The sequence below is a fragment of the Heterocephalus glaber genome, unplaced genomic scaffold (assembly GCF_053883595.1).
Source record: "Heterocephalus glaber isolate CG9 unplaced genomic scaffold, H.glaber_assembly_v1.0 deba00001111, whole genome shotgun sequence".
Lineage (NCBI taxonomy): Eukaryota > Metazoa > Chordata > Mammalia > Rodentia > Bathyergidae > Heterocephalus > Heterocephalus glaber.
In genome coordinates, this window is record NW_028258194.1 from 296,926 (window position 1) to 310,683 (window position 13,758).

The 13,758-nt window shown below is 45.3% G+C and overlaps 1 protein-coding gene across 1 annotated transcript in view; it reads right to left on the minus strand.

The window, feature by feature from the left end:
- Positions 1-13,758, minus strand: part of Oca2 (OCA2 melanosomal transmembrane protein) — a 274,118-nt gene that overhangs the window by 157,724 nt on the left and 102,636 nt on the right. The window contains exons 16-18 of the mRNA XM_004872212.4: positions 11,415-11,562; positions 9,013-9,070; positions 7,476-7,584 (exon numbers count right to left, since the gene is read on the minus strand). Of these exons, the coding sequence (XP_004872269.3) occupies positions 7,476-7,584; positions 9,013-9,070; positions 11,415-11,562 (315 nt within the window). The remainder of the gene's footprint in view (positions 1-7,475; positions 7,585-9,012; positions 9,071-11,414; positions 11,563-13,758) is intronic.

Consider the following 13,758-nt stretch of genomic DNA (forward strand, 5'->3'; position numbering starts at 1 on the left):
AAAAAATGCTCACAGAAGTGATGACAGAAAACTTCCCAAGCAGGGGAAAAGAACTTGACATACAGATAAGTGAGGCATAGAGGACTTCAAATAGCCTTGATCAAAAAAAAGATCTAGGGCCAGGGATTTAGCTCAGTGGTTTTGCCATCTGCTGCGCAGGCACAAAGACCCGAGTTCAATCCCCAATACCAAAAAAAAAAAAAATCTACAAATAGGCATATAATTGTTAAGGTTTCAGAACCCCAACATAAGAACAAAATTATACAAGTAGTTAGAGAAAAGAAACAAATCACATACAAAGGAAAGCTCATCAGAATCACAGCAGACTTCTCACTGCAAACCCTCAAAAGCAAGAGCTTGAAGAACCCGAGTTCAATCCCCGGTACCAAAAAAAAAAAAGCAAGAGCTTGGAGTGATGTATTCCAAGCCCTAAATGAAAACAGCCTCCAACACAGATTGATGTACCCTGCAAAACTATCTTTCAAAATTGATGGAGAAATAAGATACTTTCATGATAAAGAGCACCTTAGGAACTTCATGAATACCAAACCAGCACTCCAAAAAATTTCAGACAATATCCTAGGAAAAGACAACTAGGATCACAACCCCAGGAGGCCCAGCAGAATAAATCCATTGGGCACAACAAGAAATTAAATGCAGAGGGGGAGAATCCAACAGAAAGAAAAAATCATGACAATGATAACTCAATACATATCAGTTATAACCATCAATGTTAATGGTCTCAATGAAAAGAAATAGACTGAGACTGGGGATTTAGCTCAGTGGTTCTGCTATCTGCCTTGCAAGCACAAGGACCTAAGTTCAATCCCCAGTACAAAAAAAAAAAAAGAAAGAAAGAAAGAAAAAAAATACTAACAAACATGAAAAATCATATAAGCACTCATACAATAGTAGTGGGGGACCTCAATACCCTACTGTCACAAATAGATAGATCAACTAGACTAAAAATAAGTAATGAAATACTAGAACTCAATCAAACTCTAGGACAAATGGACTTAACAGATATTTACAGAGTGTTCCACCCCACAAAATCAGAATACACATTCTTTTCAGCTGCACATGGGTTGTTCTCCAAAATAGACCACATACTCACTCATAGAACATATTTAAGTAAGTGCAAAGGAACTGAAGTTATCCCCTGTATATTATCAGATCACAGTATGATGAAATTGGAGATCAATAGCAAAAGAAACCAAAAAAATTTCATAAACACGTGGAAATTGAACAACACACTTCTGAATAGCCAATGGGTCACAGAGGAAATTAAAGAAGAAATCAGACAGTTCCTTCAATTAAATGACAATGACAATACAACATATCGGAATCTATGGGACACAATGAAAGCAGTCTTATGAGGGAAATTCATAGCAGTGAATACTCATATTAGGAAAACAGAGCAAGCCAAATTAAACAACCTGATGCTGAACCTCAGGCTTCTAGAAAAAGAAGAGCAGGACAAATCCAAAGCTCATACAAGGGAGGAAATTATAAAGATCAGAGCAGAAATCAATGCAATGGAAACTAAGAGAATGATACAAACAAATCGATGAAGTCAAGAGTTGGTTCTTCAAAAAAAATAAACAAAATTGACAAACCCTTAGCCAACCTTATCAGGAAAAGAAAAGAAAATGCCCAAATCCATGCAATTAGAAATGAAAAGGATGAAATTACAATAGACCCAGCAGAAATCCAGAGGATCATCAATACCTACTTCAAGAACCTATACACCAATAAGATGGAAAACACAGAAGAAATGGACAGATTCCTAGATACATATGAATTACCAAAGTTGAATGAAGAAGACCTAAAAATTCTAAACAACCCAATATCAATCAGTGAAATTGAAAACGTAATTGAAAACTTACCAACTGAAAAAGCCTGGGTCCTGATGACTTCACCACTGAATTCTACAAGACATTTAGAGAGAAACTACTGCCACTACTGTTTAAACTCTTCAGTGAAATTGAAAGGGAAGCAATACTCCCAAATTCATTCCTGGAAGCAAGCAGCACCTTGATCCCCAAAGCAGAGAAAGACCCAACTGAAAAAGAGAACTATAGGCCAATCTCACTAATGAACATAGATGCAAAAATCCTTAATAAGATACTGGCAAATGGAATCCAGAAGATCATCAAGAAGATCATATACCCTGACCAAGTGGGATTCACCCCAGGGATGCGGGATGGTTCAACATATGCAAATCAATCAATGTAATACACTATATCAATAGAGCCAAGGAGAAAAACCATAATATGATCATCTCAATAGACACAGAAAAAGCATTTGACAAAATCCAACATGCATCTATGATAAAAACCCTACAAAAAATTGGAATAGATGGTCTCTACCTCAATCTGATAAAAGCCATCTATGAAAAACCAACAGCCAATATCATACTAAATGGTCAAAAAGTGAAATCCCTCACACTAAAATCAGGAACAAAACAAGGATGTCCACTATCACCACTCATGTTCAATGTAGTTTTGGAAACATTAGCCACGGGACAAGAGAAAGAAATAAAAGGAATAAAGATAGGAAACGAAGAAGTCAAATTGTCATTATTTGCAGATGACATAATATTCTATATAGAAGACCCCAAGAATGCCACCAAAAGTCTTCTAGACTTAATAACCAAATTCAGTCAAGTAGCTGGATACAAGGGCAACACACAAAAATCAATAGCTTTCCTCTACATGAACAAGAGACTCACTGAGAGAGAAATAGGGCAAACAATTCCTTTCACAATAGCATCCAAAAAACTGAAATACCTAGGAATCAACCTAACAAAATAAATCAAAGACTTCTTCTCTGAAAACTATAGAACTCTGAAAACTATAGCACTCTGAAAAGAGAGATTGAGGATGATATGAGAAAATGAAAAGACATCCCTTGCTCCTGGGTAGGAAGGATCAACATAGTGACAATGGCCATACTTCCAAAACTGCTATATAGATTCAATGCAATCCCAATTGAAATTCCAGCAGCATACTTCATGGACCTTGAGAAAACAATCCAAAAATTCATTTGGAACAAGAAGAGACCCAGAATAGCAAAAGTAATTCTAGGCAACAGAGACATGGCAGGGGGTATTACAACCCCCAACTTGAAACTATACTACAAAGCTACTGTGGTTAAAACAGCATGGTACTGGCAAAGAAACAGACCTGAGGACCAGTGGAACAGATTAGAAACCTGTGAGACCCGCAGTCTGTGGAGAAGCCTGGGGCTGAGAGGAACGCTGTGGCACCTGGCAGGAGGAGGCTATCGGGTGCCTTTCTTCCACCTGAGCCCTGCCAGCCCCTTGTCCCTTGGACTCTGTCAGTCAGCCCAATATCATCCCAACAATCCTAGATTTCACTTATGATACCCTCACCAAGCCCACAACAAGACTGCTCCACAGTAGAAACACCATGGGATGCTGAGAAGGCCGGAAACATAAAGCCACAATCAGGGAAATGATCACTGAAATTTTTCAGAACAGAAATCTAACCAAACATATTGTGGGAGAATCTGGGGGTACATTCTGAACTAATTACCAAAGGAGACTTCAGAAACTGCTCATCAAAGCTATAAATTTTGAAGCTAAAAGAGAACATTTTAAAGCTTGCCTCCCTGATTCATTTTATAGGTTCATAATCAGCAATCCATAATTCTGAAGCTCCAAAAGGCAAATTTTGTATAAGTTTTAGGCTGAAATTCAACAAAACCTGACAAGACAAAGTAAGGCTATTTGTAGTCTCTGTCCTGCATTGTGTAAATGTTCTTGTTTCCTGACGGAAATATCACTGCACGGATGACAGGGTGCCCCCAGTCTCCTCGGAGGAATCAGATTATAAAGGCTGGGATCAGACTGTCCACACCCATAGCAACCTGGGTGCACTGAGAGGCATCACACGGTGCAAGAGCCCAGTGGAAAGGTTGCCTGCAATCTGGCCGTGTATGTGACGACAAACGCTGGAGAGGCTGTGGGGAAAAAGGAACCCTCCTGCATTGCTGGAGGGAATGTAAACTAGCACAACCATTACGGAAATCAGAATGGAGATTCCTGGAAGAACTGGAATTAGAAATTCCATGTGACCCAGCTATCCACCTGCTAGGTATCTTCCCCATAAAGCCTAAGTCATCACACTACAGCGATACATGCATAACAGTGCTTACACCCACACAATTTGTACCAGCCAAATCCAGGAAGCAGCCTATATACCCATCAACAGACAACTGGATAAAGAAAATGTGGTAGCTATATAAAATGGAATACCACTCATCTATAAAGAACAACAAATTTGAGACAGTTATAGGAAAATGGATGCACCTGGAAAATATAACGTTGAGTGAAATAACCCAGACACACAAACTTAAATACCATTGGTATCTCTCATTTGAGTGAGGCAAAGCACAGATGAAGAGAATGATAAAGGATGGACAGAAGGGCCAACGAGATGGATCTCTTGCAACAGGGAAGTGGTGCGAGGAAACAGGGCCAGGAGAGGGAGGGAAGGGGAAATAAGTAAAGATAAGCCATGTACCAAAATCTAAATAGCCTCAATTGAAGTAAACATCACATGCCAGAGCATGAGCTAAGATTAATACTATCAACAAGAATGAAAATCAGGATAGGGGAGTTAAAGGAAGGAGGGAGAGGGGAAGGGGACTAAACAAAAAGAAGAAACCAGCTGTAGTATGTGCTTGTAACCACTCCCAAGACGACTGTAAACTGCACATACTGCAAAAATGTACTAATAACATTTAAAAGAAACAGCAGAACTAGAGGGGAGGAGAACAGACCAATTGTGTATGGGACAGAGGCACAGGGAAAGACTACAGAAGGAGAGCAGGAGGAAGGGTTTCGGTGGTTGTATTCTGGTTGTATTGTTGTCACATTAATCTTCATATGCATTAAAAGTCATAGAACTTTACACTGAAAGTATGTCAGCTATCATAGAGGAAAGCTAACTTCGCTCTGTGATAATTTAAAAAATAAGCATGAGATAATGCTAACTTTGGGTGATGATTCTGAAATGAAGTAATGTGTTTATGATGTCACATTCTATTACATAATACATATTTTATGTGGCATCACTGTGTTATATGATATCACATTGTATTATGTCACATTTTACATGATACACTGTGTGTTCTATGGTATTACTTTTTATTATATATGACATTTTGTTATATATAATAGGGCGTGTGTATGTGTTTGGTAGTGGAAATTAAACCCAGGGCTTGGCACTGAGCTGCATACCAAGCCCCTATTTATTTTTTATTTTGAGACAGGGTCTCATTAAATCACTAAGTTGTCCAGACTAGACTCAAACCTGCAATCCTCTTGCCTCAGCCTCCCACAGTGCTGATTACAGGCCTGTCCCACATGTCTGGCTCACAACGTTATCATTCATTACATGACGTTTGTGCTGGTTACACAATGCATGGTTTATATGACATCACGTCGTGTCGTATGATAACATCTCACTTTGCATTGTTTGTGTGATGTTCAATTCACGAAGCAGATCACATTCAACACAGAGCTTCACCACAGATGAGTGCTTACATTCCCTACTGCTTCCCTTGGAAGACCTGGCATCTATTTTGCCCCCGTTCCTATCAGGAGTGCTATTGTCACTCTCAGGAAACTGTATTCTGCTAAAATAGATCCTCATCAAACTTTCCTCTTACTCACCCCAATCTATCATGATGAATAAGCAAACGCATGGATCCCAGGACCCTCAGATTTAACCATTTGTATACAAACTGCACAGAACCTAAAAACAAAACTAGATTTAAACACAGAAAAGAAATAATCTCCTCAATCACAGATAAAACAACAAACTCAAAAAAGATAAGGTCTCTTTGTTAAAAGGGTGGTCTTCCTAGGTTAAAATGGAATATTTCACAGAAACTAAGATGTTTTAAGTCTATATGAAGATATGACTTTAAATTTTAAAAGTACTTTTCTGTATACAAAGCCAAATGTTAGCAAAATTACAAGTGAGCTTTTATATATTTTTAGTTTTCCAAATGCCTGTACTTTTTCAAGTACAATCTTTAATAAAATAATCTGTGAACACCCGGAAGAATTCTCTAATAAACCTCTTTGCTCATAAAACACCAGTTTCACCGTGTCTGTTTAACACGGTGGTGACCACTTAGCATTCTTACACTAGAGTTTATAATACAATTACACTATGCCTGGGTGTAATTAAAATAATTACATGGCAGCCATTTCTAGAGGTAACCCACCAAAAACAACAAAAATCGTGACACTGTTAACAGCCAGCCTTGGCATTTCTCAGAACTTTGTTGAGATGCTGCACGGATCAGCTCTCGGGTGTGGATAAATGGCACCTGTCAGCCCAGGACCAGGCCAGGATGCCTGGCAAGTAGGGTCTGAGTTAAGGCAGGGAAATAAATTGGAAGAGGCTGTGTGCAATTACATGAAGTGCTGTCAGGGGGATATAGAAATGTGGCCTGGCTTATATAAGGCAGAAAAGGGAACCATTCCTAACCTGAAGATATCTAATGTACCCAGCAACCTGAGAAGCATGTATGTGACGGAAATAACCAAAGCTGCTTTTCCATCTGTTCTACAAAGTTAACAGCCTTTGCTTCCTGCTGCACGAACATTCTCCCCAGGACCAAGTTTTTATAAAAAGAGGACATTTTAAATGTCTCAGCAGAACCCACCTTGGGGGGAAAACCAGGGGTACAGCTCTGATCTAAAAAGACACCCTGACACCGCCTCGAGTTTAACTTTCTCACAAGTCTACACTTTTGTGTGTGGTGGGTTTTGCACGCTGCTGTTGTTTTGATTTAAGAATGACACCAACTGAGATCACTGTGGAACCGGTAAGGAAAGTCCCCAAGAAGGGGAGCACGGCTATGGAAAGTGAGAAATACCCCACTGAAAAGACCACGTCCCAACCTGGACTCGGGGCTGAAGAAAGGGCAGCAGGCTGAGAGCTGAAGTGTGGAGAACGTGAGGGAAGAGAAGCAGAAGGAGAAGGTGGGGGACAGGTTTTGCTGCAGGAGGAAAGTGAGCTCAGCCGGATGAGATGAGCTCCACCGAGCTCCTGCAGTTCCCAGCCCTTTCCCTGACAGTCTGTCACTTCATGGCCAGGTCGTGCGGCAAGGAAGGTAGCACAGGCCTTGGTGGTGTGACTCCCTTCTCTTCCTGAATCCGTTTCCTGACAGGATTATCGAGTAAAACAGGATGACAGTACCAACCTCATGTGCCTTCCCATGTTGAACCTGGAGGGGCTGAGGACCCACAGCACTGAATCAGCGAGAGCCAAACACACCCTCCCTCCTTCAGCAAAGAGGGACAGAGCACCAGCTGGGCTTGCGTCTTCCTCACTGCACTGGCAGGTACAGCTGGCCTTGGGAACTTACCCTGAAACCTTCCCGTTCAGGCTGTGATATCAACTGCAAAGCCCTTCACAGAACGTTAGACTCACCGAGATCGAGATGAATGCCAGGGACAAATGAACTGAGGAAGAATGTGAAGATAACAAATCCCAGCACTGTGAGGCATTTGACAAACAGGATCCTGTCTGATATCCTGTGCTGAGAGAGAAAAACAACCCACTTACTCACTACAGAGTTCTGATTCCTGCAATGTGTCATAGTTCTACACCACTCAATTATAAGTTTCTCATTAGGATGGAAATTAGAACATCTTGAACTTAAAAGAAGGTAACAGGTAATGCATTACAAGGAGAACCCTACAGATTAAGCATTCAAAAATGGTTATAAAAATAAACGTCATAGATCTAAAATGCAGTACAGCCTTTTTATGAAACACTAGACCAACTCCTCTTCAATATAACATGAGGTATGCAGCTCTCCTGGCCTTGCCCGGTGTTAGGTGGGAGGTCAGCAGACTTTGGGAGGTGATGAATGACCTCCATGGGTGCCAATGCAGTTGCCAACTTCAGCCCAACTTTCCTGTCCCTACTAAGCACAGCACGGGGCGATCAGCTGAACATATTCTTGGGCTACCATGGCTCAGGCTGTGTTTGTCTGTGCCGTGCTTGCAATGACGGTGGAATGCAGGTCTAAACTTGGGAACCAGGAGAGTAACAGGGCTGCACCTTCTCATCTGACCCTGACCGCCCACGTGGGAGAGAGTGTGTGAAGAGAGCTCATAAGCCCAAACCCCCTTTAAAAGATGTAGTGCCCAGCAGGACCCCAACATCTACATTTCCTTCAGCAAATGACAAAATGTTCCTACCCTAATTAGAAAGTGACTGTTTCATCTCATTAAAAGAAATTTCCTGGATTTGAGGTTGCACTCAGGTAAAACCACTCCCGGCAGATCTTGAGCAGAGTTCTCTGCGCCAGGAGAGGGGCCCTCTGTGTCCGTGGCCACAGCAAGAAGATGAACAGGACCTTCGAAATGAAAGAGCTTTGTCCCTGACGTCAGACCGTGCGTGCGGCAGGACACATCCTGTGTCTGACCCTGGAGCTGGTCCCTGCCTGCAGCAGCCTGCTCTCCGCAGGATGGGGACAGGAGCCTCTCTTGCAGTGTCAGGGGAAGCCAGTGACCACACCTCAGCTCAGAGCTCGGCCCAGGATCTCCCCAGGGGATGCCTGAAGGGCATCTTCAAGGGATGTAAGAACTGCAGCGTTTCAATTTCCTGACAAAACAAGCCTACTGTGTCCGGGGAATGTTTTCCTCCTAAACTCACAGAAATTGACTCAGGTACAGAAATCAAAAGAACAATGTGTATTCATTCATAACTTCATCCAAGGTTGAGAGAGAGAGATTTTGATATTTGTCCACAAAGAAACGGTAAGTGCTTATGGTGATCACTACGCTGTGATTTGATCATCCCAATGCACACATGTGTCCAGATACCACACTGTATCTCATAACCTTCTAAAATTAGTGTGCTAACGAACAGTCATCAGCATAATAAAATTTTTTAAGAAAAATCAATCACTCTTCTACAAGAGGTGAATCCAAAACCTCTGAGCAAAGAACCAACATACCTTTCTTTGTAGCTCCTGGATATTGGTCTCCCAATTTTTATCTTCCTGTGAGATTTGTCTGAAAGAGACGATGACAGCACATCAATCCCTGGGTACATGAAGCAGAGAGGAGTCGGGGTGCCACCGACAGCCTGAGCCCGGATGCCACCTGTGATGGGGGCCTGTGCAGCTGCATGGGGACACAACAGCCACAGGGCGACTGGGGATGTGGGGGCTGCCGCTTTGGAAACACACTCTACATCCAAACACAATGTATGCAATTACTAGGGTGCTGGAGTGTGTGTGCGCATGCGCACATGTCAGGGCACGCGCATGGGAAACATCCAGAGCACGTGCCAGTGTGTGAATGACCACTGGGAATGACCACTGCCACCTTCTCCCTCTTATGGAGTCCTCCTTTGTTGTTCATGGGCATTGGCTCCAGGACCCCTGCCAATACGGAAACCCACCAATGCTCCCAGCCTTATTATCAAGGGCACAGTACTGCCACAGAACCTGCATACACCCGCATCGTGCTTTAAATCTCTAGATGACTTACAATACCTAGAGCAACGTAAATGCCATGTGAACGGCTGCTACACTGTGTTGCTTAGGGAAAGGTGACAAGAAAGAAAAGCCTGTACATGTCCAGTGTGAACACAATTTTTTTAAAAATGTTTAATCCACAGATGTTTGAATCTGCAGATGTGGAAGCTACAGATGTGAAGTACTGATTTTACTTTCTGCTTTTCTGAATTTGATTCCAAAATGGGGACATTGTACTTCTACAACTAACTTTTACAACTACCTAAACAAAGTGGTAAAAGAAATGCCCCTTGCTCTGACGGTAGTTTTTATCAAGTGAAGATAATTCTGAAGAGCGGTCGTGCCTGCGTCCTTCCTTCCGTGTGGAGCCCTTCTCTGTTCGGGACCCTCCCCGCTGCCATTTGCCCCCGCTTGCCTTCCCTTGCCTTTCCTTTTGACCTTTCCAACTCAGCCCAGCTTTTCTGTTCATTTCTCCCAGACCAGTTTCGGAAGAGATGCTGAGCAAGGGAGAAGGTCTTTTTACTGGGCTTCGAAGGAGAGAGCCCATGCAGCCAGTCGGGCCCTAAGGGGCATTAGAGCAGACCTCGCCACCCAATGAGTCTGAGGAAAACTTCTTAAAAGAAATTAAAAACAAATCCTGCAGAGCAGCAATGGCCTCAGATGGATCATTCCTCTCTGCCCCTCAATGCATAGTGGCCTCGGGAGCCAGAGGCCCTCCCAGGCCTAAGTGTCCCTACCTGTGACCAACACAGGCTAGCCGGAGGGAGCGCTAAATCTCTGAGGCCCACCCCTCCACCTTGCAGCCTGAGCCCCACTGGCCAGGTGATTTACTCCAGCAGCTGTGATTCATTAAGAGCGTCTCCTTTCGGGTCTTCGGGTCTGTGCCTGCTGTTAGTTGTCAGGGCACCCCAGGGTCTGAGGACAGAGGTCCCACTTCTCTAGCGTTACTGTGCTGTGGGCTCCAGGCCAGGATGGAGCTGATACTGTGGAGGCAGAGCCTCACCCTAGGCCAAGCCTCTGGATCCACGCTGGCCTGTGGCCTGCTCCTCTGGGGGCCAGCCCTGGGCACAGTGTCGAGGGACGACCAGGTAGGGTCGGCTCATTTCAGCAATTTACAGCAGCAAGGCCACTGTCAAGGCCACTCCCAAGACTCACTGCTGTCCCTCAGCCTGGGGGACTTCTTACCTCCACCGCTTCCCACTTGGCTGCAGGAACCTTTCAGCACTCCCGGGGCTCCTACCAGGCTCCAGAGTGACCACAGGTTGGTGCTCAGCACCTTGGAATAGTGAGGAGCAAACCTCACCAAGGCTCAGTTGCTTTTAGCTTTGATTAAAAATGAATGCCAAGAAATGAATTGACTAAAACGTCTCTACACTTCGAAGAACCTGACATCAACTACTGAGAGCGTCTTATTAGAGAATTCACTACAGCCAACGGCCTGGATTCCTGCTGTACAACAATCACCACGGGAGAGGTGGGGTGGGCAGGCGCGGGGTGTGGGGGGGCCCTTCAACCAAGCCCCGACCTCACTCCTGCCGAGCTGTTGCTGGGGAGCTGCTCCAAGTCTCTGAGCCTCGGTCTTCTCCTCTGCAAACCGCCATACCAACCCGCGGGACAGGTGAACATTAGATAGAACAGCGCACCGTGGCACCTAGCACAATGAGTAGCGTGTAACAATGCCGCATTTGTGCACGGCCGTGCACTGCTGTGTGCTGCCATGTGGGCTTGGACAAATGATCGCTGTGACTCACTGGGTTTGTATTGTGTGACATCGGAACACTAATTGTGTGGGGTTGGGATGATGGTTCACGCAATCCCACCCTGCACAGCCAGGGAAGACGAACTCAGGGTAGGCCTGGCAGGACCCCTCCAGGTACCTCCGGAAGGTGTGCAGCCTCCGGGCCAGCAGGTGCTCCAGCGCCAGCACCTTCTGCAGCAGCAGGCTGCGCACAGCTGTCTCCTCGCGGCTGGCTGGGCTGATGCGCTGTGCAGTCAGCCGCCACACGTGAATCTCGTGCTTCAGCTCTGCAGAGAAAAACAGCAAAGCCTGAGCCTCCCGGGCCTACACGCCACACATGCCGACCGGGCACCGGTAGCCAGTGTTGGCCCAAGCAAGGGGTTTCCCAGTGTATGAGCTACCGTGATGGGACAGACGCCAAACCAAATTTTAAATTTCACATGGAAATAAAGTAATGCAACTTCAACTCTTTGGGTGAAGAATAAATCCCTTCCTTGAAGAGACACATCGAAGCTAGTACCCAACAAACCCATGCCCCTCTTGCAGGCCCTGCTTTCAGCCAAAATCTAGACATCACATGCCCGTTGGCAGCCTCCTTTGTGTCAGATGCAGCAAGAAAGCCCTCACCAGATGCCGGTGCTGTGCTCCTGGGCTTCGGCCGCCCGGACAGTGAACTAAGTGCACTCCTGGCCCTTTCAGCTCAACCAGTCTGCAGTATTCAGTTCTAGCAACAGAAAGCGAATTAAGCCAGCTGCCCAATCTTTGGATGATTTCAGAAACAGATCACGTGAAAACCAGAAACACAAGCGTGATTCTCAGCCAGTGGCCCTCCAGCAGGGCCTGCAGTAAGAAGCAGGAGCTGGGAAAAGCTCTCCCTCCCCGTCAAGCCCCCACCGGGCCCAGGTCTGTGACACAGGCAGCTTGTTGGAATCAGTGAAGAATTTCAACCCTTACTGGATCCAGACGCCGTCTATAGAGAAGAGCACAGAGACGATTTGTCAATTCGCCACCTCCTAAGGTTTCAAAACATCCCATGAAAGCTCACATTTAACCTCTATTTTACAGTTTCAAATACTACATAAACTTCTCCAAATAATCATTAAAAGAATACAAGAAAGCACAGTATTTTCACGAACCACTCTGTTAGTTTTCCATCACTGTAACAAAACGCCTGAGATAAGCAACCTATAAAGAGGGAAAGTTCACTTGAGCTCACGGTTTTGGAGGTCTCGGTCCATGGCCGTTGGCCTCTTGCCTCTGGGCATATGGTGAAGCAGTGCCAGGAAGCAAAGAGAGAGAACAGACTAGGGTCCCAACACCCCCCCTCAAGGACACACCCCTGTACCCTAATTCCTCCCACCTGGCCCCACCCCTAATGGCTGCACCGTCTATGGATAGTGCCAGGGGCTTCAGCACACAGGCCTTTGGGAGACATTTCAGACCCAAGCTACAGCACGCCTGTGACGTGCAAGGCGTCACACTATGTATCACAAAAAACAAAGATGAAACTAGAAGATCAAAGCCTTTGGAGCAGGATAGAGCACCCAACAACTGCCTCAGAGCAGAAGCAAGACACAGCGATGCCTCAGAGACCTGTGAGCAGCACAAGCATACAGGCTCAACAAAAAATAAATAAAAAGAAAACCAAACAGCACCTTTTAAGCCCCCTCTATTCAGCACACAAGGGGCGATCACTTCCTGTGTGGCAGACCTGCTGCAATGCTGAAAAGGCAAAGACAGGTGCATCAGATGGACTCAGACTGTAAATGCAGCCCACCAAGATGTGCAGCAGGAGACCCGGGACAGGACGGGAGCAAGGAAGGATTTCAGCCAGCACAGGACTTGCCCTGAAGCCTCAGCCTTACGAAGACACACTGTGGCACACTCAATAAAAGGGACTTGGGGGTGAGTCATAGTCCTCTTCAGAGAAACGGATCCGTGATTTCTTCTGAAAAGTCTCACACTTCACTTAACCACCTGTGAGCTCATGATAGCATAAAAGAATGAGGAAAAAGAGAAGGAGGAGAGAAGAAGAAAACCCAATGGCCTAGGCACCTGAAACTGAACACAGAAATGCCGTGCTGGGACAGGAATGGGTAGACAGGGCTGTGGATGGCTTCGGCCTAAGTTCAGACAAGGCCAGTGCTGAATTCAATGTTCTGACCTCACTGCATCAAAGGGGCCACCGAAAGCTCATCCGTGAGGATCAGAGGCTTCCCAGCCACCCTTGAAGGGCATAATGGCGAAGGGCCGCTTTCTGTAGCCACCGATCAGCTGTAAAGAGCATACATGTCCACAGGCTCAGCTCAGGTGCCAGCCTGCGGGTACAGGCAAGGAGGTCCCAGCCCATCCTTGTGTTTGGATAAGCAGAGACGGGGCCAGGCAATGCCTGTTATGCTGCCTTCCAGGCCCCTGGGCTCTCCGATGCAGGTGGATCCTCAGCGGCAGCCTGAACCCCTTCATGCACACCCAGGGCCTACCCA